Below are 27954 nucleotides of genomic sequence, written 5' to 3'. Positions count from 1 at the left end.
TTAAACCCAGGGTTTTCCATATGATAGACAATTATTCCCATCCACAGCCCTTTATAAATAATTAATAAATACCAACTAGGATATGGGAAGTTTAAAATATGGGCTTTAGATCCATCTGCTAATTTCTTTTGTTTCATAAAACTCTCATATTTGCTTATCTACTGAGCCTTGTCTCGTGTATCTTTAGTTTCAGTCATTTGATCACCCCCATGTGAACTCACTTTAAACTTGTTTTAAAATCTTCTAAGGAAAATACAAGTCTTTAAATCATGATGCAACTGATGAGAAACCATATTCTTTTTAAAAATGCATTTTTTTCTGATATTATCCCATGGTAAGAGAGCAGATGTCACAGAAGTACAAGACTATGAAAGAGTGGGAATGATTTGTTAACAAAGGATATAAAGGAATAAGATATTTCCCCTTTTATTTAATAGATAATTCCTGAGAACTTCAGTGTTTTCAGTTTGATTCAGGAAATGAGAACACAGAGGCCTTCGTTAGTTCAAACTCAGGTATGCACTATAGTGAACAGATCAGAACATGTGTTTATGAGTCTTGCTTCATTTCTGTGTTTAATCGTAAGATATCCCAAAACCACTGGCTGTTGTAACACCAATTTGCTACTAAATGCTCTTCTCTAACTCTTTTCCCAGTATTTTTTCTATATCCCTCATCCTGAGTCAAATTATTTTCATTCCTCATATTTAACTGTCGTTTTGGAAAATGTTAAGAAGTCAATATTATATTTCTTATTAAGAATGTATTAAGGGACTTTCATGTCAACTAGAAATTTTGTAGTAATCTCTGAAATGATAGAAAAGCAGGGAATCATAATTTCTTTCTTTTTTTTTTAAATAGCTGGTGGGGGCTGTGAGGTATATAAAGGGTTTTTTTTTTTTTTTTTTAAAGAGAGAGAGAGAGAATTTTAATTTTTATTTTTTAGTTTTTGGCGGACACAACATCTTTGTTTGTATGTGGTGCTGAGGATCGAACCCGGGCCGCACGCATGGCAGGCGAGCCCGCTACCACTTGAGCCACATCCCCAGCCCGGGAATCATAATTTCTAGTTTAGAAGGTAGTAACATTTAAACTGTTTAAATGATCATTTTAGGAAACCACAAAAATTCAGATTAAAATCAATCATATTCTAGCAGGGTACAGTGGAATATGTCTATAGTCCCCACTGGATTTACTATCTGGAGGCTGAGACAGGAGGATCATAAGTTAAAGGTCAGCCTCAGCAATTTAGTGAGACTTTGTCTCACAATAAAAAGTAGAAAAGGGGAACTGAGGTGTTGCTCAGTAGTAAAGCGTTCACCTAGCACACGTGAGGCACTGGGTTCAATCCTCAGCACCACATAAAAATGAAATAAAGTTATTATGTCCACCTACAACTAAAAAATAAATATGAAAAAAAGTAGAAAATGACTGGGGATGTGGCTTCAGTGCCCCTGGGTTCAATCCCCAGTACAAAAAATTAATAATAATAATAATAATAAATTATCTAGAGATAGTTAGTTACCATTTTCTATAGTTTTTCTTGTCCTTAGTGTATGCATACTTAAAAAAAATAATTGCAATCATACTATATTATGTATCTTTAAACCCTCCCTCAGATTACCCATGCTTGTTTACTCTATTAGGATCTCTTCCTAGCTCAAATCTTTCATAGACTACAATATTAATTTCACTCATGAATCTGTATCAGTAATTTCTAAGTGGTCTCCATCTTTAAGATGGAATTTAGCATTTACTCTTTCACTCATCAAATATTTATTGATGTTTAGTATATGCCAGGGTTTTTTGTTTTTGCATAATTGTTTACTTTGAAGTAGGAAGACCCCAAAGTGTTTCAAGCACTTATAAATGAAGTTGCACCTAGATTTAAAGATAAAACAACTGACAATGGCAGTTTAGAAATTTTAATCTAGAATTTGTGAACTGAAGGGAAAATATGAAGGACTATTTGTTGGGCCCACACAGGCTTTCCACTAATAGCTTGTGGAAAAAAAATTATTTTTTTATGTGTTGACTGTAGGTGTTTTCTACAATCAACCTATAAGGGGAAAGTTTATGTGAAATGAAAGCATTAGCTGGTTTGGTGCTGTCAGACTTGAAAGAAGGGCGATCCATAAAAATACAGGAAGTATGCAACCCAGTTGTAATACTAAATTAATAAAACCATACCCCATTTTAGAAAAATTCTACTCCAGGTCTACTGTGTGTATGTGTGTGTGTGGTATCAGAGATTGAACCCAGGGGCAGTTAACCACAGAGCCATATCCCAGCCCTTTTTATTTTTTATTTTGAGACAGGGTCTCACTAAGTCCAGACCCTACTTTCAAGAGTTAGAGACAGCTGAAAAAGCCCTCACATTTTGGCATTATCAATGACTCGCTGAACAAATATCTTAACAGTCATAGCTGCTTTTTCTGACATTACTTTAACCACAAAATGACAGTGTAGCCAGATGAGTATTTCCTGTTTGATTTTTCTCTCTTAAAAAAAAAAATTAAAAGAGTGTACTATAGCTGTGTTGGGTAATATAAGACCCTACATTGTTTTCCTGCTAAAAGTACCTCTAGAAAAAGTTTTTTTTTTTAATTTGAGTGGGATAGTGTAATATATCAGAGAAAGTAGTTGAGTAGACATAAAGGAAAGCATTCAGTAGTGAAAATCCATAAACCTTATAATAGTAGAGGTATCATTTCTCTATGGGTATCCTTTTATAATCCCAAATTTCCAAGCCTTATTCACACATTTATTTTTCTTTGATATTTCCACTAGGATAAAGTTTCAGCAACTTGATTCAATTTTTAAACCAAGTTCTAGAAATTACTTCCGAATGACCTTGGACAAACAGTCTGTAAATAGGCATAATAACCTACCTACTTCGCAGAGCAATTGTCAAGTTAGATAAGGCATATTTTAGCTTGCTCTCTCTCTCTCTGTATGCCAACTGTTATCTACCTTTTTCCAGAAAAGTAAAGGTGGCTTACATGAAATGCATCTAGGATGAAATAAATTTTTTAATTGTGAGCAAAGAAAACGGAATTAGAGGAATGATAATGGAAGGAAAGATAAGTAAGAAAGTGGGGTTAAAACATAAAAGAAATATGCCATAAGATCTTGTACATTAGCTAAAATGATGTAAAATATTCAGCTATTTCTAGTAGCCTAAATGTGCTTTGAAATCTGAAATGGACTACATAAACATAAGGCATTGTTATTAAGTTTAATAAATTATGTTGGGTGGTCCTCTCAGGTCTGCCATATTGATATTTGATGGGTATTTATGTTCCTGAAATCTTATTCTGTAGTTCACCAAGATTTTTGGTTTTCTTCATTTGTTCTGGTTTATGATGCTCTTCAGGAACAGTATGAACTGGTCTACAATGCTGTGGTAGAATTATTTAAGAGACACCTGGATGCCATTGGAGATAAATACTCTGGGAGAGAGGTAAAGTTTAACTTGGATACTTTGTAATTTTTTTTCCATTCTCAGGTTAGTTGTATGATTTATCTATTTACACTCAACTAAATTAGAGTATCAGGTGTGCATAGGGCTGCACTGAAAATCTCCAGTAGAGGAAAAATTAATTTGAGGTGAAAGAACTTAGAAAATTAATCTTTTGGTTAACTTATTATTTACAGTCCTCACCTAAAGTTAGAAAACAGTTTACTTACTCAGGGCAAACATATATTCTGATCCCATGTTTTAGACAGTTGTTGGCAAGTTAGAAGTATAAGTGACAAATATAAAATGAAGTCATGGCCACACTAGTCTTATTTTGTTTGTAGATTCCCATCAAAAATTTTAAGTTTGAAAAATTGTTAAATAAAAATTCTCTGCATTTGTGGTGTACAACATGATGTTTTAATACATGTACACATAGTGGAATGACTAACTTAAGCTAATTAACAGACCTATCATTTTTTTGTGGTGAGAACCTTTAAAAATCTATGCTCTTAGCAATTTTTAAGTATACAACATATTGTAATTAACTATATTCACCATCTTGTATTTATTCATCTTCTCTAACTGAAATTTCATATCCATTGACCAGCATCCCTACAATACCTCTCTTTCCCCAGTCTCTGGTCAGTCTCAACATTGTGCTGTCTACTTTTATGAGTTTGACTTTTTTAGACTCCACATGTGACATTATGCAATATTTGTGTCTCTATCACAAATGACAGAATTTTCTTCTTTTTTAGGCAGAATAGTTTTCTGTTGTCCACATGAGCATATTTTCTTTATTCATCCATTGATGGACATTTAGGATAAATTCATATCTTGGCTATTGTAAATAATGCTGCAAAAAAACCCTAAGGAGTACAAATATCTATTCAGTATACTGATTTCAATTCCTTTAGATATACTCAGATCATATGGTAGTTCTATTTTTAACTTTTTGAGGAATATTCATATTGTTTTCTATAATAGATGTACTAGTTTGCATTCCCACCAACACTGTATAAGTGTTCCCTTTTTTCCATATCCTTGCCAATACTTTTTCTCTCGTCTTTCCACCTGCCCTGGGTGCTAGCAATTGAACCCATGGCCTTGTGCATACACCACTGAGCTATACCCCAGCTCTTGTCTTTCTGGTAATAGCATCCTAAGGAGCATGAGAAGATACCTCATTCTGGTTTTAATTTGCAAGTTGAACATTTTTTATATACCTGTTGGCCATTTGAATGTTTTTTTGAGAATCACCTTTCCGTGTCCTTTACAAATTTTTAAATCAGGTTGTTTTCTTGTTATTGAGTTTTATGAACTTCTTGTATATTTTAGATATTAACCCTTTATCATATTTATGGTTTACAAATATTTCCTTCCATTTCATATAGGTTGTCCCTTTATTTTGTTGATCAGTTCCTTATATCATTAGATTTTGAGAATATTTTAAAATGTACAAAGGATTTTTTAGTTGAAGTTCTAAGATAAAACTATTACAATTTGGCCAAATGCCAATTAACAACTGAAGCAAAAATATAATGCTGTCTGATGTGGTTTGAAATATCTTAGGAGAAATGTTTAAGATGATTATATTATAGTAGCAGGAAAGGTAAAGGAGATGATTTCTATACTTGAACTGGTACAGTGATAACACCAGTAAACTGATTTTATATCTATATCTGAATATACAAGCATACTTACATATAACATTGCATATTATATAACATAAATAATACATGTAATATATGAAATACCTAGAGCCACCACTAAAAAGTTTATATAAAGAGATACAGGCTGGGGGTATAGCTCTGTGATAAGAGTTCTTACCTAGCACAAGGAAGACCCTGAATTCAATCACTAACAACACAGAAAGAAAGAAAGAGATACACACACTCTTAAAAACACTACAGGTAGGCATGTTGCGAGCCAACCATGGGCTGTGTGTTTGTGAACTATGAGCAAAGTACATGAGTGGACTGGACTGACACTGCCTCTCTAACTGGGATGTGCACGTTATGTGTCCTTTTCGCTTGCTCTGCCTTTTAATCCCACATAGCACCAGAGTTGGGTGTGACCTTCCAAGATGTCAGTCAATCTGCTCACCACAAGACATCAGGAAGCTAGACTCAACCCCGAAACCTGACCCCTCCTCTTTGTGTCTTCCCCTCAATAGGAAGGGGCTTCAGAACATCCTCTTCCTCTTTTGTCTGCTTCCCTCGCCTCCCTTGTGGGAGCCGAAGCAGAGAGGCTTTGCTGAATAATCCCAAAGAAAAATGTACTTTCTGTGTCTGTGTATTTAGTCAGCCCAAATTCACCTGGAGTGATCCTGATTGATTTAGACGTGTGTTGGTGGCACATGCCTGTAATCCCAGCAGCTTGAGAGGCTGAGGCAGGAGGATTGCGAGTTCAAAGCCAGCCTCAGCAAAAGTGAGGTGGTGCTAAGCAACTCAGTGAGATCCTGTCTCTAAATTTAAAAAATACAAAATATAGGGCTAGAGATGTGGCTCAGTGGTCAAGTGCCCCTGAGTTCAATCCCTAGTACCCAAACAAAACAAAAGAAAAAGAAAAAGAAAAAAACCACTATGGGTAAATTAAATAAAATTCTAAAAGATTCAGGAAAGGGAAAAATTCAAGAAAAAAAAAGAGAGAAATGAGAAACAGAAGACAAATATAAAACCAAAATAAAATGTCAGAATTAAACCAAATCACATCAATAATTACATTAAATATAAATGGTCTAAATATACCAATTTATATTTGCTGTAGAGTGAATAAAAATATGCTAAGAGAAACTCACTTTGAATATAGAGGTTGATTGAAAGGGTTAGGAAAAGGATATATCATATAAACATAAGTCAAAGGAAAGCAGGAATAGCTATATTAATATCAGATAAAGTAGACCAAAGCCAAAAAAAGTCATTATTGAGACGGGAAAAGACATTATACAATGATTAAAAAAAAAAAAGGGCAGTCCACAAAAAAAAGATGTAGTAGACCTAAATGTTATGGACTAAACAACAGAGCTGCAACAAAATATGTAAAGAAAAAGGAGCAATAGAGAAATCACAAGGGGGGTTGGGGTTGTAGCTCAGTGGTAAAGCGCTTGCCTCGCATGCGTGAGGCACTGGGTTCAATTCTCAGCACTGCATATAAACAAATAAATAAATAAAGGTCCATTAATAACTAATAAAATATTTAAAAAAGAGAAACCACACAGATAATTAGAGATTTCAATAACCCCCCTCCATAATTGATAGAACAATTAGACAGAAAATCATTAAGAATATAGAACTCACCATCAACTGATAGGATCAAATTAGTACTCATAGAATATTTCATTCAACAATACAAAAATTAACATTCTTTTAAAGTGCCCCTTGAACATAGAAAATATCCTGAGTCACAAAACAAATATCAAAAATTTAAAAGAATTAGAATCACAGAGAATGTATCCTAATGTAAGGGTCCGGCGAAGTGTCGGAGGAAGAGACCACCATGAGACTGACTCATGCAATTGCAGAAGGGGATTTATTGGGGATCCATTCCAGTGCGCTGGGGCTCCGTGCTCACTCAAGAAGGGAGAGCAGCCCAGAGCCCAGAGCAGGGGCTGAGCACTGCTTAAGTACACTTCTTGGGGAGGGCGGGGACTTTACATACATCACAGTCTCCTTTAACAAATCATCATACACCGCGGGAAAATCAAACAACAATTCCTAAACATGATTAGTTCATTCATTGGCGGGAACAGGTCGGGCGGGGGTCAGTTCTAAAGCGGGGTACACATTCAAACTGATTGGTTTAGGCCCTGCGATGCCTACGTGCAAGATCGCACAGGGCCCTAGGCTATTAATCAACTAAATGGCCAGTAGGGCGTTGTCTTAACTGCCTCAGGAATTTCAGGTTCTGGGTGTAGCAGAGGAACTTAACAATACCTAGTCCTTCACTTTTTAACTCAGGCCTTGCAGCTTAGGAACTTTACAATGCCCGGTCTTTTACATTTTAACTCAGGCTTTGCAGTTTAGAAGCAGCTTAGAAACTTTACCCTTTCACTCTGACCACAGTGGAATCAAACTAGAAATCAGTAACAGGACGATACCAAGAGAACATCCAAACATTTGGAAACCAAACCACACCCTTTTAAGAATCCTTTGGGCTAAAGAGGAAGCCTTTTTGTTTTGTTTCAAGAAAACAGTTTATTAAAGATGATGTTCAGCTGAGTTGTAGCACATGACTGTAATGCCAACTACTTGTCTGAGGTTGGAAGATAAATCAAGTGCAGAGAGCCTAGACAACCTGTCAGGATCTCAAAAAATGTACAGGACTGGGGACATAGCTCACACAGAAAGCACTTACCTAGCATGTGAGGTGTAGGTGTAGAAATGCATCCCCAGCACCCAGAAAAGAAATAGCTGGGGACAAAACAGCACTTCTCCCTTGGCAGATGCCTCCCACCCTTGGACCTAGCACTGAGCAATCTTCCCATGCAAATCTCAGCAATGGCTAAACCTCTGCTGGTCCCAGGTCCAAACATTCCTAGCCCCCTTTGGGGTAACCAGACTCAAAGGTACATGGGAACCCAGAGAACATCTAAAGTTTGTAAAAACCCTGAATTCCCTTTGTAGCTGAAGGGTTAGGACTGGAAATTCCCCAAATTGGAACGTTAATGCCAAAACAATTGACTGCTAGAAATTAGGCATATAAAAAAATAGGCAGAGTTAGGTGTCACAGCAGGGTACCCAGTCATAATGCCTCTAGGGGAAACTAATTCCCTTTTCACTCTAGCCTCTCCTGTTTGGGTGGGGGGGAGCAGAGTAGGGTCCCTGAGAACAGGATTTTCACTATCGTCTACTCCTGACCCTTTCATTTAACAAGCTGGTCTTATTTTCATCTGAAGAATTAGTTCAGGCCAGGCTGGGAATGGTGGCTCAAGCCTGTAATCTCCAGAGACTCAGGAGAGACTCAAGGAGGACTGCAGCAATTGCAGGCCAGCCTGGACAACTTAGGCCATCTCTACAGGCCTGGGGATGTGGCTCAGTGGTTAACACCCCTGGGTTTAACCCCAGGAACCAAGGAAAAAAAGTTAGCCTTCTATGGTGGCATAGAGTGTTATTTTTGTAGAGCTGGACAGTGGTGCAGAAGTCACGGACATCCAGAAGTGTAGCTGTTGCAGCTTGCCTTTCTCTTTTCTCACAGAGATGTGGTATGGTATGTTGCAGGTCAAAGGCACACTCCCAGGATGCCTCCTCAAATAGTGATAAAGAAGAAGTCTTCAGGAAAAAAAACTGGGGGTGGGTACCAGAAATTGAACTCAGGGGCACTCAACCACTGAGCCACATCCCCAGCCCTTTTTTTGTATTTTATTAGAGATAGGGTCTCACTGAGTTGCTCGGCACCTTGCTATTATTGCTGAGGCTGGCTTTGAACTTGCAATCCTCCTGCCTTAGCCTCCTGAGCTACTGGGATTTCGTTTCAGGAGTGAGCCACAGTGCCTAGCCAGAAATTTTCGAAAAAGACACTTTGAATTGGGCAAAAATGAAAATACAACATATCAAAATTTATAGGATAGAGCTCCAACAGTATTGAGGGAAATTTATGTTTTATTAAAAAAATTTTTTTTTTAGTACTGGGATTGAACCTAGGGGCACTGTGCCACTGAGTTACATCTTAGCCCTTCTAATTCTTTTAGAGACAGGGTCTAGACAGTTGCCTAGGCTGGCCTCAAATATGCAATCTTCATACCTCACCCTCCTGAGTCACTGGGATTTGTGCATATTAGAAACTAATAAAAGTTTCAATTTGGGCTGAGGTTGTGGCTTAGAAGTACAGTACTTGGGACTGGGGTTGTGGCTCAGCGGTAGAGCGCTCGTCTTGCATGTGCAGGACCCTGGGTTCCATCCTCAGTACCACGTAAAAAATAAATGAGTGAAATAAAGGTATTGTGATTAAATATTTTTTAAAAAAAGAAGTACAGTACTTGTCTAGCATATATGGGGCACAGGGTTCGGTCTTCAGCACCACATAAAAATAAATAAAGGTATTTTGTCCATCTATAACTAAAAATATATTTTTTAAAAGTTTCAACTCAATAATCTAAGCTCTCATTTTCAAGAATATAGAAAAAGATAAATAATAGTGGGCAGAAATCAATGAAATTGAAAACATAACAAAAAGAAAAATAATGGAGAATATCAGTAAACCCCCCAAAATAGAGAAATAAGTGAATCTTTGAAAACATCAATAAAATTGATAAACCTCTAAGACTGACAAAGATAAAAAGGGAAATAATAACAATTACCAATACCAGAAGTGATACGGGAGCTATCAGTATAGATCCTGCAGATACCAAAAGGATAATAAAAGAATAGTATAACATCTGTACACACAGATATTTGAAAAGTTGTACAAAATGGCTTACTTCCTTGAAAAATACAATCTACCATAACTCACTCAGCATGACATAACTTGAATAGTTCTTAATAATTAATTAAATTATAATTTAAAAACTCTCCAAGAAGAAATCTCCAGGTTCACAAGTTTCATCAGAGAATTCTACCAAATGTTAGTTTGTACACCAGGAAATGGAAAAGGAGACATTTTCTAATTAATATTTTTATTGGGTTAAATACATCATTTCAATTTTCTATTTTTAAACGTACAGTACAGTAGTATCAAATACATTTACAATTTGTGTGACCATCATCACTCTTTACTTCCAGAATTTTCTCATCATCCTAAACAGAAACTCTGTACACAATACCTGCCCATTCTCCCCTCCCACTAGCTCTTAGAAACCAATATTCTACATTCTTTTTTGGAGTATATGTGTTAGGAATTGAACCTAAGAGTGCTTTACCACTGAGCTTAATCCCTGATCCTCCTTTTATTTTTTATTTTGAGACAGGGTCTCACTAAGTTTGCTGAGGCTGGCCTTGAATTTGTCATACTCCTGCCTCAGCTTCCTGAACCACAAGGATTATAGGCCAAACCTGGCCAAAATTCTACTTTTTATCTCTATGAATTCAACTACTGTAGGAATCTAAAAGGAATGAACTTTACCTTTGTGTCTGGCTTACTTCACATGGCCTAATGTCCTTAAGGTTATCCATGTTGTAGCACGTGTCAGAATTTCTTTTCTCATTAAGATTGAACAATATTACATTGTTTACCACATTTTATTTATCCATTCATCCATTGATGGACAGCTGAGTTGCTTTCATATTTTGGCAGTTATGAGTAATTCTGCTATAAACATGGGTGTACAAATATCTCATGTCCCTGCTTTCAATTCTCAGAAGTGGAATTTTTGGATCATATGGTAATTTTATGTTTAGTTTTTCGGGGAACCACCATACTGTTTTTCATAGAAGTTGTACCATTTACATTTCCTCTAGTAGTACATAAACTTTATGCTTTCTCTATATCCTTGCCAATACTTGATATTTTTAAAATTGGTGTAATATAGTTATACAAATAGAATTCATTGCGATATGTTTATACACGCACATGACATAGTTTTGGTTAATTTCATTCTGCTGTTCCTTCCCTTTTCCATCCCTCCTTCCTCCCCTTTGCTCCCCCTTCCTCTATCCCACAGTTCTCCCTTTTATTTTCGTGAGACCCCACTCACCTTTTAAAATTTTTCTCTAGCTTCCAAATTTAAGAGAAAACATTTTACCCTTTATTTTCTGTTTCTGGCTTATTTCACTTAGCATGATATTCTCCAGTTCCATCCATTTACTTGCAAATAACACAATTCCGTTCTTCTTTGTGGCTGAGTATAACTCCATTGTGCATATATACCACATTTTCTTTATCTAATTGTCTACTGAGGGACACCTAGGCTGTTCCCATAACTTGGCTGCTGTGAATTGTGCTGCTATAAACAAACATTGGTATGCACATATCACTATAGTATATAGTAGGTTTTTAAAAAAAATTTTGGTTATAGATAGACACAATACCTTTATTTATCTTTATGTGGTTCTGAGGATTGAACCCAGTACCTTACACATGCAAGGCAAGCACTCCACCACTGAGCTCCAACCCCAGCCCCTGATTTTAGTTCTTTTGGATAAATACCAAAGAGGGGATAGCTGGGTCATATGGTGGGCCCATTCCTAGTCTTCTGAGGAATCTATTACTACTTTACAAAGTGGTTATACCAATACTTGGTATTTTCTGGGTTTTTTTTCACCTTCTTTTGTATGATAGCCATCCTAATGGGAGTGAAGTAGTATCTTATTGTAGTTTTGACTTGCATTTTCCTAATGATTAGTGATATTAAACATCTTTTGTATGCTTATTGTGCATCTGTATATCTTCTTGGTAATTCACATGAAATACACTGATTCTTTCCTTTTTAGTCCTGGGGGTTGAACCCAGGGTCTTATAGGCAAGCACTCCACTACTAAACTGCATCCTCTGCTGTATGTCTTCTTGGAAAAATATCTCTTCAAAAAAAATCCCTTCAAGCCTTTCACGCATTTTTTAATCGGGTTTTTATTTTGTTGTTGTTGACTTTTAGAAGTACTCTATTCTGGCTATTAACCCTGAATCATATATTTGATTTACAGATATTGTCTCCTATTCTGTAGGTTGCCTTTTTACTCTGTTGTGAGCCCCTCTTTCCAATCATTTTTCCTTTTTTTTTAATGTGGTACTGGGGATTGAACCAAGTGGTGTTCTATCACCTAGCTACATCCTCAGCCCTTTTTATTTTTTGAGACAAGGTCTCACTAAGTTGCTGGGGCTGGCCTTGACCTCGTGATCCTCCTGCCTCAAATCTCCCAAATTGCAGAGATTATAGGCATGCACCCTTGCACTCAGCTTGATTGTATCCTTTGATACATGAAAGTTTTAAATTTTGATGAAGTTAAATTTGTCTATTTTTCTTTTGTTGCTGTGCTTTTGGTGTCATATACAAGAAATCATGGTCAAACCCATTATGTAAAAAATATTCCAGTTTTAACATTTTAGCTCTTACAGAGATGTACATGCCATACATAATTGTCTTTGATAAATTTCATGTTAATTCTTGGATATGCTTTTGTATATTTTGAAGGTACCTCATTCTTTTGGATATCTAGTTTTCTTAGAACCATTTATACTTCATTGAATGATTTTGGCACCTTTGTTGAAAATCATTTGCCCACATAATTAAGGATTTATTTCTAGGCTCTGTGTTCTATTACATTGGTTTATAGTCCATCCTACAACAATACCTCACTGTTTTGGTATTTTTTTTTAAAGAGTTGGAGTCCTGCCATGTTGCTCAGGTTGGCCTCTAATCCTTCTGCCTTAGGCATGTACCACCGTGGCTGGCCCACAGTGTTTTAATTACTGTAGATTTATAGCAAATTCTGAAATGAGGAAATATGAGTTCTTAAACCTTGCCACTGGGCTTTTGATAAGCATTGCAATGACCCTATAGATTACTTTAGGTAATACTGTTACCTTAAGAGTATAAAGGCTTCTACTCTATGAACATGGAATATATATTTATATTTTGTTTAATTTCATTCAGCAATGCCTTCTAGTTTTCAGTGTACAAGTTTTTTGCCTCCTTGGTTAAATTTATACCTAAGTATTTTACTTTATGTCATATATAGAATTATTTTCTTTTTTTTCATTTAATTTAATTTTTAAAATTTTATTGGTTGTTCAAAACATTACAAAGCTCTTGATATATCATATTTCATACATTTGATTCAAGTGGGTTATGAACTCCCATTTTTACCCCATATACAGATTGCAGAATCACATCAGTTACACATCCATGTTTTTACATATTGCCATACTAGTGACTATTGTATTCTGCTATCTTTCCTATCCTCTACTATCCCCCCTCCTCTCCTCCCCTCCGATCTTCTCTCTCTACCCCATCTACTGTAATTCATTTCTCTCCCTTGATTTTTTTTCCCTTTCCCCTCACATCCTCTTATATGTACTTTTGTATAACAATGAGGGTCTCCTTCCATTTCCATGCAATTTCCCTTCTCTCTCCCTTTCCCTCCCACCTCTCGTCCCTGTTTAAATGTTAATCTTTTTCTCATGCTCTTCCTCCCTGCTCTGTTTTTAGTTGCTCTCCTTATATCAAAGAAGACATTTGGCATTTGTTCTTTAGGGATTGGCTAGCTTCACTTAGCATAATCTGCTCTAATGCCATCCATTTCCCTGCAAATTCCATGATTTTGTCATTTTTTAGTGCTGAGTAATACTCCATTGTGTATAAATGCCACATTTTTTTAATCCATTAATCTATTGATGGGCATCTAAGTTGGTTCCACAGTTTAGCTATTGTGAATTGTGCTGCTATGAACATCGATGTAGCAGTATCCCTATAGTACGCTCTTTTAAGGTCTTCAGGGAATAGTCCGAGAAGGGCAATAGCTGGGTCGAATGAATGGTGGTTCCATTCCCAGCTTTCCCAGGAATCTGCATACTGCTTTCCAAATTGGCCCGCACCAATTTGCAGTCCCACCAGCAATGTACAAGTGTACCCTTTTCCCCACATCCTCGCCAGCACTTGTTGTTTGACTTCCTAATGGCTGCCAATCTTACTGGAGTGAGATGGTATCTTAGGGTGGTTTTGATTTGCATTTCTCTGACTGCTAGAGATGGTGAGCATTTTTTCATGTACTTGTTGATTGTATATCCTCCTCTGAGAAGTGTCTGTTCAGGTCCTTGACCCATCTGTTGATTGGGTTATTTGTTTTCTTATTGCTTAATTTTTTGAGTTCTTTGTATACTCTGGATATTAGGGCTCTATCTGAAGTGTGAGGAGTAAAGATTTGTTCCCAGGATGTAGGCTCCCTATTTACCTCTCTTATTGTTTCTCTTGCTGAGAAAAAAACTTTTTAGTTTGAGTAAGTCCCATTTGTTGATTCTAGTTATTAACTCTTGTGCTATGGGTGTCCTATTGAGGAATTTGGAGCCCGACCCCACAGCATGTAGATCGTAGCCAACTTTTTCTTCTATCAGACGCCGTGCCTCTGATTTGATATCAAGCTCCTTGATCCATTTTGAGTTAACTTCTGTGCATGGTGAGAGAAAGGGATTCAGTTTCATTTTGTTGCATATGGATTTCCAGTTTTCCCAGCACCATTTGTTGAAGATGCTATCCTTCCTCCATTGCATGCTTTTAGCCCCTTTATCGAATATAAGATAGTTTTCTTAATGTTCTTTTCATATGGTTCATTGCTAGTACATATAGAAATGCAACATTGATATTATATCCTGAAAAATTTACTGAATTTATTAGCTCTAGCAGGTTTAAAAATTTTTTTTTTATTTGTTCTAATTAGTTATATGTGACAGTGGAATGCATTTTGTTTGACACATTATACATAAATGGAGCATAACTTTTCATTTGTCTGGTTGTACTGATGTAGAGTTACACAAGTCATGTAACCATATATACACATAGGGTAATAATGTCTGATTCCTGTCCCCATGACCCCTCCCTTCCCTAAATTCCCGCCTAGTCCAAAATATCTCTATTCTTCCCACCCACCCCTAGCAGGTTTTTGGTGTAATCCTCCTGACAGAAGATCGTATCTGAAAATAGATAATTTTACTTCCTCTTTTCCAATTTGGATGCCTTTCATTTTTTTTTTTTTTTTTTGTAATTGGTTAGGCTAGAACTTTAGAACTCTACAACTTCAATACTATGTTGAATATAGGTGGCAAAACTGACATCCTTGTCTTGCTTCTGTTCTTAGGGCTTGTAAAGCTTTGAGTCTTCCATCATTGAATATATTGTTAGCTGTGCATTTTTGTATGTGATATTAATAGTGTTGAGAAAGTTTCCTTTTTTTTTTTTTTCCTGCATCACTGGGGATCAAATCCAGAGCTTCATACATTGTAGGCAAACACTCTACCACTGAGCTACATCTCAAGTCCAGGAAGTTTTCTTATATTCCTGGTTTGATAAGTATTTTTATCTTAGACTTTTCTGCATCGATTGAGATGATCATGTGGGGTTTTTCCTTTTATCTTATTATTGTGATGAATTATATCAATTCTTCATGTTGAACTATCCTTGCTTTGAGAATAAATACCACTTAGTGATGGTGTATAATCCTTAAATTATGCAGTTGAGTTTGGTTTGCTAATATTTTGTTGAGGACTTTAACATCAATATTCATAAAGGATACTATTTTTTTTCCATACTGGGGATTGTACTGAGCTTTCCCCAACCCTTTTAAATTTTCTTTTTTGGGACAGAATTTTGCTAAATTGCTGACACTGCCTCAACCTCCTGAGTTGATGGAATTACCGGGATATGCCACTGTACTTGGCTTGTAATTTTCTTTTTCTTGTAGTATCTCTTGTCTGGCTTTGGTAACAGGCAAATACTAAGTTCATAGAATGAGTTAGGACAGGTGCTTTTCTATTCAATTTTTTGAAAGAATTTGTGAAGGATTGGTGTTAATTAAAGTTTGGTAGAAACCTTTTGCTACTAGACATTTCTTTGTTGGGAGGTTGTAGGTTGTAGGTCTATTCAGATTTTCAATTTTTCTTTAGTTTTGGTAGATTGGCAAACCCATTTTTATCTAGGTTATCCAATGTGTTGATGTACAAGTGTTCATCACATTCTCTTATAATTCTTTTTATTACTGTAAAAGTGGTAGTAATGTCCACATTTTCATTTCTGACTTTTAGTAATTTGAGTCTCTTTTTTTCCCTTAGCCAATCTATCTAAAGGTTTGACAATTTAGTTGATCTTTTCAAAGAACAAACTTTTAGATTTGTTCTCTGTCTTTTCCTAGTCTTCATTTATCTCCCACTTTAATCTTCACTATTTCCTTCTTTCTGTTAGCTTTGGTTTGATTTAATTTTCTTTTTCAAGTTCCTTATAAAAGTTAGGCTATAGATTTGGGATCTTTCTATTTTAATGTATTCAGTTACAGCTGTTAAGTTTTCCTTTTAGCACTGATTTCACTGTTTCTTATAACTTTAGTTGTCTTTTTGTTCTCATTTGTCTCAGGTATTTTCTAATTTCTTTGAGATTTCTTGTTTAATCCATTAATTGTGTTAATATTGAATTTTCAGGTTTTCCTTGTGTTATTTCTAGTTTTGTTTCATTTCATTGTGATTAAGAAAATATGATTGCAGTCTTTTAAAAATGTGTTGAAACTTGTTTTGTGGTCTAGCATATGGCCTATCAAGGAGAATGTTCTCTGCACTTGAGAAGAATATGTATTCTGCTGCTGTTGGGTGGAGTGTTCTATATATGCTTGTTATGTCTCTTTAGCTTACAGTGTTTTTCAAGTCCTCTATTTCCTTACCAATCTTCAATTTGGTCTTTCTATACATTATTAAAAGTGAGTATGAAAGTCTCTATAATAGTTTGCTAGGGCTGGTGTAATAAGTATTACAAGTAGGAGGCACTTAAAACAACAGAGATTTATTTTCTAATGGTTGTGGAGGCTAGAAGTCTGAAATCTAGGTGTCATCAGAACTAGGCTCTAACAGCTCTAGGGGAAGAGTCTTTCTTGCATTTTCCTTGTTTCTCTGTTTGTTGGCAATCCTTTGCATTCATTGTCTTTTAGATAACATACTCCAATCTTTGCCTGTATCAGACCTCATCTTAACTAATTACAATCTGTTTAGACCTTATTTCCAAATAAGATCATGTTCACAGATATCATGGGTTAGATTTCATCATACCTTTTGAGGTGACACAAACCCATAGCAAGTAGTATTATTTTTTTTACATTTTCACATGTCTGAAATCAGCATATACTTTATTATTTATTCCAATCAGTTATACATGATAGCAGAGTGCTTTTTGGTTCATTGTACACAAATGGAGCACAATTTTTGACTTCTCTGGTTGTACCTAAAGTAGGGTCACACCATTTGTGCAATCATACATGTAACTAGGGTAATGATGTCTATCTTATTCCACCATCTTTCCTACCCCATGCCCCACCCCTCTTTGCCCCATCCAAAGTTCCTCTACTCATCCCATGCCCCACCCCAATTATGGATTAGCATCCACGTATCAGAGAAAACATTTGGCCTTTGTTTTTTTGGGATTAGTGTACTTCACTTAGCATGATATTCTCTAACTCCATCCATGAAATCAGCATATACTTTCTAATCAATGGTACCTTAAGAGTCCATGAATCACAGTAACAAATTTCTTTTTCTTTTTAAAAAAATATTTATTGTTTAGTTGTAGTTGGACACAGTATCTTTATTTTATTTATTTTTTTAATGTGGTGCTGAGGATGGAACCCAGGGCCTTGCACGTGCTAGGCGAGCGCTCTACCGCTGAGTCACAATCCTAGCCCCAGTAACAAATTTCTTAATTTTTTAAAAACAAAATAAAGATTGAGAGTGGCTACATAGGTCTGGGAATATGACTCTAGGTTGAGTATTCAGGGACAATTTCCTTATGCAGATGACATTTAAGCAGAGATCCAATTACTTAGAAAGAGGCAACCATGCAAAATCTGGAAGAAGAATGTATAAATCAGAGGGAATACTAAGTGTAAAAAGCATTGGACTGGAAACAAATTTGGCATGTGAAGAATGGCAAGCAGACCATTATACCTGGAGCAAATGAGAAGGAAGACTAAACAAGATGAGATAGATGCAGGGACCTAATAAGCACCTATTAATTGATTGACATGCTAAAATTTCTGAAGTTAGAATGTTCTAAAGATTGAAGTTACCCCTAAGAACATTTTAAAACTCCTGTGTTTGAAAAGATGATGCTATTAGTAAATTCATCCTTTATCTAATACTTTTTTAAAAATTTTATTTTATACCTTTATTTATTCATTTTTTTTTAATGTGATGCTGAGAATCAAACCCAGTACCTCATATGTTCTAGGCAAGCACTCTACCACTGAACCACAATCCCAGACCTATTCTGATACTTTTAATCTCAGTATATGAACAAGTTTCTGCTGGGTTCAATATTTCAGAAGCTCATCTAAATCTTTCATGAATTAGATTTTTGTATTTTCTGAAAAATTACTTCTTGGTCCTCTGAATGTTAAAATATTTCATGGACATGGCCTTACTAAAAAACCATCTCTGATTTCTTTCTTTTGAAGATTCAAGCAGTGTACTTCATTTCTGAACAAAATCTTACTCAACAAACAAATTCTTGTTTCCCTAATTTACCAGAATGGTGAGTACAATTTTACATACCCAAATGTTGACTAATTGGGAGAAGAATATCATGCTTGTACTTCATTGTTACATTGGGAAAAGCCCTCTTTGAGGCATGGTATTGTCATTACTCTTTTTTTTTTTCAGCACCATAAAAGAAGAGAAAATGATGAAACAGCAGAGCAAACAAAGGACAAAGGAAGGAATTGCAGAAGCTTCTTCCTTCAACTTTAGGGTTTCTGAAATAAGTGCAAAAGAAGATTTCACTTTGCACTCTGCTAAGTCAAGCCCTTCTTTTGACTTTTTGGAGTTAAATTATGATTGTAACAAAAATGCTGACACAACCACGAAATGGCAGACTAAGCCATTACCAGTAGTTGGGGAACCCCTTCACAAGCATCAAAGTTTGGACTTCAGCTCCAGTTTGTTTGGGGCTTATTCTAATTCTAAGCCTGTAAATGCAGAAGGAAGGGGTTTTAATTCAAAGGGGCCAATAACACGGACCAAATCAACTCCTTTTGAATTCACACAGCAGAGAAAAAGCAAGGAGTTGAACATTCAGGAAACCTTTTCATATTTGGAAACTCAACCTCATGATTCTCATTTTGTCAAATTGCAGTCTCAAAGAGTGATGCACGTTTCTTCAGAAGAACTGAATTATTCACTGCCACATAACTCTAAGCACCAAATGTGTAATGCCTCTAATGAAAATCAGCATGACTCCAGTGCATTTGGTGTCTGTTCTTATATGTCTTTGGTGGAAGATCCTTATTTTTCATCATTGCCTCCAAGTAGTTCTGACTCTAAAATGTCCCTTGATTTACCTGAAAAGCAAGATGTAACTGTTTTGCCTTCTTCATTGCCAACATCCTCTCCAACCCTTTTTTCTTATTATAATTCATATGATTCTTTGGCATTGAATCCTCTGACCAATTCTCCATCACTGAAACAAGAAGCAATCACAGTGGGTAAGTTACTTTTTAAAGTTTGTAGCCTGTTAGATTTCACTTTGCTCTACAGAATATTTGGTTTCTTCTCATCCTATCCCATCTCTTCCTCTGCTTCTTTTTCTTCTTCTCATCTTTAAAGAAATAAACTCCAGAGTATTTTAACAATGTGATAAGCTGAAAACAATATCAAATGTAGTATTCCATGAAACAGGTGGTAGAGAAGGCACTCAGATCTAATAAAGGATCTGAGTCAACAAGAGAATTCCTGAAGGAGGCAATCCTCTTTCCTAGAAATGTTTATCAAAGGCCCACAGTTAATATACATAAACAGCTTCCAAAGAACAGTGGAAAATATCTGATCAGTAGTATCACATGTCATTCAAAAGTTGTGTTGCACAATCATATTGCTCTAATGAATTTAACATATTGTTAAAGCATTCAATTCTTTTCCTGCAGGAGTTGAAAGGGGAGGACCTGATTTCCTGCCCTTTTTGTAATAATTTAATAGATGAGAAGATCTGCTTGGCATTTTGTGTAAAACTTTTATCTTAGGACACACCTTTACTTTCATATTTTATCTGTTTTACAATTCTGGATTCTGCATATTATATATATTGTTTAATGGATTCATTTGAAAGTAGAAGTGAAGATCCTGCTAAGAAACTATTATAATTATTACTTCGAGGGGCTAGGGATTGAAACCAGAGCCTCAGGCATGCTATGCATGTTTTTCACCACTGAGCTACATCTCCAGCTCAGGTTATAATAATTTGATGTGAAAGCAGGTGAGGGAAAGTAAAGAGTAATTTTAATTCTCTTAAGCATACCATCAAATAATTTACTAAGAACATTCTACTTAGTAGAGAAAAAGTTTTGTTTTATAACATTCTTTATTGTATAATTTCTTTTCGTTGGTCCCAGGAATGAAACCCAGGTCCTGATGTATGCCAGACAGGGCTTGACTTCTGAGCTACACTCCCAGCCCATGTACAGTGTTTCTCTATAGATAGATGTGTAGATTATTTGTAGTTTTGTTGCAAAAATATTTTATCTGAATTCTAGGAAGTTTCTTCTTTGATTACTTTATATACTTTGGTCTTGTTTTATAATTTAAGCATATCTTCTTTTTCTACACAACCAAAATACCTAAGATTTCTCAGAGCATCATAATCATTAAAAGAAAAAAAACAAAAAAAACCCCACAAATCCTTATTTTCAAGGATTGTAGCAACATTGACACATATGCCATCTGGTGGCAGTTTCTTATAATAGAATTTAAAATTTTCTGTAAAACCTTTGTTTTGTAAAAAAGAAATAAAAGGAAAAACATCCATATTCTTGGGATTTTGTGTGGAATAAAGAAGGCATACTAAAATCTTTATAATTTTATCTGCTGTATGATGGAATCTTCAGCTTGTCAAAGTGCTTACTTTATTATGTATTCAATATAAAAAAGAAAAGAAAAAGAGGAAAGAGTTATGCAGAAACCAGTCCAAAGCATCCTAATTCTTAGTGACTCAATCAAAAATACTTTTGGGCTTTTAGAATAAAAAAAATTTGAAGAATAAGTAAAAACTTCCTGGGTTTGCACCTAAAGACAAATTTGTTCTGCTGCTTTTATCCTTGAGTGAATAAATACCAGCTTTAATGGTATTTAAATATAAATTCTATTAAATTTATGTTTAGCATTAGGTTATAATGTAAGAATTTCCTTTGGATTGTTCTTATTAAAACTTGTGATTGTATTTCTGACATTGTGGATAGCAACTTTTCCTAGAATGGATGATGAAATCCCCCCTCCACTTCCTGAACGGACACCTGAGTCTTTTATTGTAGTAGAGGAAGCAGGTGAGTACAGTTGAATAAGTATATAATATGGTGCTACTTCTCAGTTCTCTTCAGTGTTCTGTGTACTACTGATGAGCAACATTTTGTTGTTGTTGTTCCTGGGATTGAACCTCAGGGTGCTTTGCCACCAAGCTACATCCCCAGCCTCCCCATCCCCCCTTTAAAATATATATATATATATATTTTAATATATATATTTGTCTACAGACCTTTATTTTATTTATTTATTTATGTGTGGTGCCGAGAATTGAACCCAGTGCCTCTCACATGCTAGGCAAGCACTCTACCACTGAGCCACAACTCCAATCCATTTCCAGTCCTTTTGAATTTTTGAGATAGGGTTTCACTAAGTTGCTTATGGCCTTGCTAATTTGCTGAGACTGGCCTCAAACTTACGATTTTCCTGCCTCAACTCTCAGCCACTGGGATTATAGGTGTGTGCCATGACACCCAGCAAAACATTTGATTTCTCAAAGAAGAGCACCACTCCTAAGAATTGGGCCATATTCACTTTCTTCTAGGCGAATTCTCAACGAGTGCTCCCACATCCTCATCTCCAACTGTGAAGGTGAAAATTGGAACCTCACTGGAATGGAGTGGAACATCTGAATCAAAGACACTTGATGACTCTGTGAGACTTAGGCCAAGCAAGGTCAATAACTTTTTTCTGATTTGGTTCATGTAGATTGAACAGACTATAATTTCATTCCATGCACCTATCATTCTCTTAAGTAGACACTACATACAATGTTCTAGAGGATGTGGGGAATAAGAAAAATGTGAAAGACACAATTACTGACCTTAAGAAACTTGAAGTTGAGATACAGAATGTATACATAAGTCTTCATCTTATTTATACTTATTATAGCAAGATAAATATGATCAATGTTCTGTAAAAGATAAGGAGAGTCAAAGCATAGAAGATACTTTCAGGTTGGAAGTGATCAAGAAGACAGTGAAAGAAGAAACATTTGGGCTGGTTCTTAAAGTTAAGGCAAAGAAATATTTTATATGATGGTAGCTTTTTCATAGTCTGTATCATGTTAGTTTTGATAACATTATAAAGAGTAATTTTTAAAATGACATGTGTACATATTATTTAAGATAGACCTTTGGAATATGTTTCCTGCATCTGGAAGAAAAAAAATCTACACTTCTAACAATCTGCTATGCATTTCTGTATATTCTTTGAACCAACAATATTAAAATTGCAAAAATAAAAAAAGTAACTAACTCAACACTTAAAAGTTCCTACCATTACAATGATGATAGGTAAAATATTTTATACCTCTTAAATTATAATTTTAATGTACCAGTAACTGTTGTTATTAATGTTAATAATATGTACACAAGTAATGGTCTTTATCTTAACTCTCAGAGTAAAGAACAATCACTCCTTTTCTTTTTTTTTTTAATTTATTGGTTCAAAACATTACAAAGCTCTTGACATATCATATTTCATACATTAGATTCAAGTTGGTTATGAACTCCCAATTTTACCCCAAATACAGATTGCAGAATCACATCGGTTACACATCCACATTTTTACATAATGCCCTATTAGTAACTGTTGTATTCTGCTACCTTTCCTATCCTCAACTATCCCCCCTCCCCAATCACTCCTTTTCTAATGTCATGAAGTGACTACAATTTCAACAACTTACTTCCAAGTAAATTTTCAAGAAAGTGTTTTAGTAGGAAAGAAATAAGTCAGAAGGGGATCAATGTTTGACTAATTGCCATGTGATATAAGAAAAAAATATGTAAAATTTTATATAAAACTGTACTGAAGCACACTTATGAATTAGGAAAAATTTGGTATACATTTCACCTCTATAGATATATTTTGAAAAATAATTTACAGAAATGCCATTTATTGCTTTGAATTTGTATAATGTATATATATACATATGTGTGTGTGTGTATATATATATATATATATATATATATATATATATATATATATATATATATTATTCTTTCACTTTTCTTTTTTTCTTCTAGAACGTAAAACTCCAGAGTCCCAAATCAGGTAAAAATTCTTTTGGTTGTATATGATATTTAGCCCTAGTATTTATACTGTAAGAACAATTCATTAAGTTTAGAGTAATTTACCTCAGGAGGTCTCATTGTTCTCATAGTAACCTCTGCTAATTTATTGATTTATTTCTGGTTTTCTCAAACTACAACGTTTGTTTTGTTGTGGGCAAGGTGAAGATGGATTTTAGCATTCTGTTCCTTATATAATCTTTTAAAAACATATTTCAGATAGGATCTTTTAGAATTGAGCAAAAAGAACAAAGCAAGGGAAGGGAATGAAAGGGAAGGGGAATGGGAGTAGGAAAGACAGTGGAATGAGTTAGACATCATTTCCCTAAGTACATGTATGAAGACATGAATGGTGTGAAAATAGTTTGTGTATAACCAGAGACTTGAAAAATTGTGCTTTCTCTATATAATATGAAATGAATTGCATTCTGCCATCATATATAACAATTAGAATAAATAATTTAATAAAGAGAAAAAAACAAAGCAAAAGGCATTATACTACCTAACTTCAAAATATACTAAAAAATATGCTGCAAAGTTATAGTAATCCAAATGGCATAATATTGACAGTAAAAACACACATAGTCCAGAAGAAAATAATAGATATCTTAGAAGAAAACTCATTCATCTACTGGTTTTCAACAAAGATGCTACAAATATGAATTGGAAAAATGATGGTATTTTAAATAAATGGTGCTGGGAACGTTAGTAAATATCTTAGTTCACAGTTTCAGTGGTTCAGCCTCTGGTGGACCAACTCAGTTACTCTGGGCTCAAGGTGAGGCAGAACATTGTGGTGAAAGGGTGTGGTGAAGGGAATGCTGCTCTACTAAAGTGGCCAGAAAGCAGAGAGAAAAAGGAGAACGGGCCTCAGGGAAGATGAACCCTTCCAGGGTATACCCCAAGTGACCTACCTTCTCCAGTCATGCCCCCTTGCCTATAGTTGCCACCCAGTTAGTTTGATTGTAAACTATTCTCACAATTCAGTCACTTTACATAAACTCCAAGTATTCCTGCATTAAAACAGGAGCTTTGGGGGCACATCTCATATGCAAACCATATCAGAAACCCACACGTACAGGAATGAAACTAGACTCTTATCTCTCTCCAGTTACAGAAATCAATTCAAAATAAATTAAAGACTTAAATGTATGACTTGAAACTATGAAACGACTAGAAAAAACACAGGGAAAATGCAAGGATTTCTTTGGACAAGACTCCAAAAAACATAGAAAGGCAAAAATAAATAGGATTACATCAAATAAAAGTATTCTGTACAGCAAAGGAAACAACTATCAGAGTGACGTGATAACCTACAGAATGGGAGATTGGTGGGAATGTAAATTAGCACAGCCATTAGTGAAAACATTTTGAAAGTTCCTAAAAATTTAAGTTAGAATACCATATATCCCAGCAATCCCACTACTGGATCTGTATCCAAAAAAAATGAAATCAGTATGTTAAATATCTGCCCTCCCATGTTCATTGCAGCATTATGCACAATAGCTAAGAAACAGAAACAAAAACAAACTAAGTGTCCACCCACTTATGAATGGATAAACTAAATATGGCACGTATACACAATGGGATACTATTCAGCCATAATAAAGATGAAATTCTTGTGACAACATGGATGAAACTGGAGATTTTAACAGTAGATATTGTTATAATTAGATAGGAGTATAAAGTTCTGGTGTACTAGTGCATAGCAGGGTGACTCCAAAAACAATTATACACTGTATATTTCAAAAGGTAAAAATCAAGGACTTTGAATGTTTTTATCATGAAGAAATGATATGCATTAGAGGAGATTTATTTAACCTGGCTTAAACATTACACATTGTATACATGTATCAAAACATCACATTGTATACTCCATTAATATGTACAGTTTTATTTTATTAAAATAAAATTTTTTAAATTTTTTGTCTTAATTAATTATACATGAGAGTAGATTGCATTTATGCGCTTTGATATATCAAACATCGATGGGATATAATTTCTCATTTTTCTGAGTGTACATGTTGCAGAACCATATTGGTCATGCAGTCACATATAAATAAATTTAGTTTAAAAAATTAGTAGCATTCCATTATATAGATTTTACCATCATTAATAATGCAAGTCTCAATTATTTCTGCTCATTGAATTCTTTAACTTTTCGGGAGCAGTGGTACACATTTGTAATCCCAGCTACTTAGAAGACTGAGGTAGAAGAATTACAAGTTAGAGGCCAGCCTGGGCAGTTTAACAAGATTTGAAGGACCTGAAAGCTAGTTGGATGAAATCTCTATAACAGGCAAATCTATAAAGCACAAAGCAGATCAGAGTTTACCAAGGGCTAGGGGAAAGAGGGAATAAAGGGTAATTACTTAATGGGTACAGAATTTCCTTTTGGAAGTAAAGGAAATGTTCTGGAATTAGTGGTGTTAGTTGCACAATACTGTAAATGTACTAATGGTAAATCTTATGTATATTTTACCATATACACAAAGATAGCCAGAGGAATTTAGTTTTGTGTTGTTGTTTTTTTAATTGCAGTACTGGGGATTTAACCCAGGAAACTCACTACTACTGAGCTACATCCCCAGTCCTTTTAATTTTTTATGTTGAGACAGGGTCTTGCTAAATTGCCCAGGCTGGCCTCAAAGTTATAATCCTCCTGCTTCAGTCTCCTGAGATACTGGGATTACAAGGATGTGCCACTGTACCCTGCTAGAAATTCAGTGTTAATGCAGTAAATAATCAATACTGTGAATCCTTCATCAGTGGAGTATTCAGATGAAACTGTATATTTTAGGAAGATATCTGCTAGGATATTTTTAATATATTCTAGCAGATATAGTTGACAGCTATAGTTTTCAGAATATTTCCTAATAGCAAACTAAATGATAAACTACTTTATCAAATATTTATTAAATGCCTATATATGCCAGTTATTATATTAGGTGCTGGAAATAAGTATTGTACTTTTACATATTACCCAGCATAGAGAAATAAACAAGAAAACTTGCTTAATAGACAAATTCAAAGACCTGAAAAAATTCCAGTGACCAATGACAGGTGAAACAATAGTACTTAACTGCACTTTCATTTTCAAAGGTATTCACATAATGTTTTTTTACAATATTTATTTTTTAGAAGTAGCCTCGCACGTGCTAGACGAGCTCTCTACCGCTGAGCCACAATCTCAGCCCCAAAAGTGAGGACTTCCTATTAGTTATGGTTCCACTGGGGCTCGAACCCAGGCACATAATATTAACAATACTCAGCACTGTATAATGAGAAGCTTATGTCAATGGAACATCATCTGAATCTTTAGGAGTTTACATCATGGGAAAATAGCTCTGTTATTTAAAATTCTTTATTATGGAGAATTCTAAATATATTTTAAACCTACCATAATAATATTATTATTAATTATTTTTGGGTTAATAGTAATTTCTTAATATTACATAACATTGAAACTGTTCAGTTTTCTCCACTTGTCTCAAATGTCTTTCTATGTTGATTTATTTGAATCTGGATTCAAACAAAGTCTATACATTGCATTGGGTTTATATATTACCTAAGTATTTTTAAAATCTTTAACATATCTTTCCTTTTTATATTTTCTCATGTATATCTTGAAGAGAGTGGAACATTTATACTAAAGACTGCTTAAAATTCTGAATCTGACTAAATGTACTTTCAGATTTTATTTAATATGTTCCTCTATTTCCTGGATTTCCCTGTCAAATAGGAGTTAGGATTAGAAGCTTGATTAAATTCAATTTCAATTTCTTTGGAAGAATTCATCTGCAAGTGAGCTATAAGTGTTTGATGAATCATAGACATAGTGGCTAAAGAGAGAGGAGAACAAAGTCTTGAGGTTGTGGTTAATTAATTATAAAATTAATTATAAAAGTTAAACAAAGCCAAAAGTCTTTCTTTTTTGTGGGGGTGGGTACAGGGAATTGAACTCAGGGGCACTGGATCACTGAGCCCATCCCCAGCCCTATTTTGTATTTTATTTAGAGATAGGGTCTCACTGAGTTGCTTAGCACTTTGCTTTTTCTGAGGCTGGCTTTGAATTTACGCTCCTCCTGCCTCAGCCTCCTGAGCTGTGGGGAATACAGGCATGTGCCACCGTGCCTGTGCCTGGCTTAGCCAAAAAGGTCTGGACATTAAGACTTTTAGCTGATAGTTTTGTTTTGTTGTATACTTTTCTCATTATAGATTTCCATCAAGATTCTTCTCCCTCACCACCTCCACTCCCAGAAAGAACCTTAGAATCCTTCTTTCTTGCTGATGAAGATTGTAAGTTGCAGTACTTTCTTTCCAAAAAAGTTATAAAAGTGAGAATGTTAAAAGGTTAATAAAGACCAAATGGAAAACAACAAAGAATGATTAAATAAGATAAAGGAATAAATATTCTTTTTTTCTGCAGTGCTGGGTATCAAACCCAGTTGCCTCATGCAGGGTAGGCAGATGCTCTTCCACTGAGCTAAAAGAACACATTTTCTAAAGCCC

At 35.1% G+C, this 27954-nt stretch overlaps 1 protein-coding gene across 1 annotated transcript in view; it reads left to right on the top strand.

Annotated features, from left to right (window-relative positions):
• Ptpn22 (protein tyrosine phosphatase non-receptor type 22) overlaps positions 1-27954 on the top strand; it is a 53228-nt gene that overhangs the window by 15101 nt on the left and 10173 nt on the right. The window contains exons 10-17 of the mRNA XM_027940239.2: positions 438-515; positions 3377-3463; positions 18538-18614; positions 18743-19563; positions 21310-21393; positions 21915-22045; positions 23398-23425; positions 27661-27741. Coding sequence (XP_027796040.1) covers positions 438-515; positions 3377-3463; positions 18538-18614; positions 18743-19563; positions 21310-21393; positions 21915-22045; positions 23398-23425; positions 27661-27741 — 1387 coding nt within the window. The remainder of the gene's footprint in view (positions 1-437; positions 516-3376; positions 3464-18537; positions 18615-18742; positions 19564-21309; positions 21394-21914; positions 22046-23397; positions 23426-27660; positions 27742-27954) is intronic.

The sequence above is a fragment of the Marmota flaviventris genome, chromosome 10 (assembly GCF_047511675.1).
Source record: "Marmota flaviventris isolate mMarFla1 chromosome 10, mMarFla1.hap1, whole genome shotgun sequence".
NCBI lineage: Eukaryota > Metazoa > Chordata > Mammalia > Rodentia > Sciuridae > Marmota > Marmota flaviventris.
Note: the sequence above shows the minus strand (reverse complement) of the source record. Positions and strands in the feature narration are given on the sequence as shown.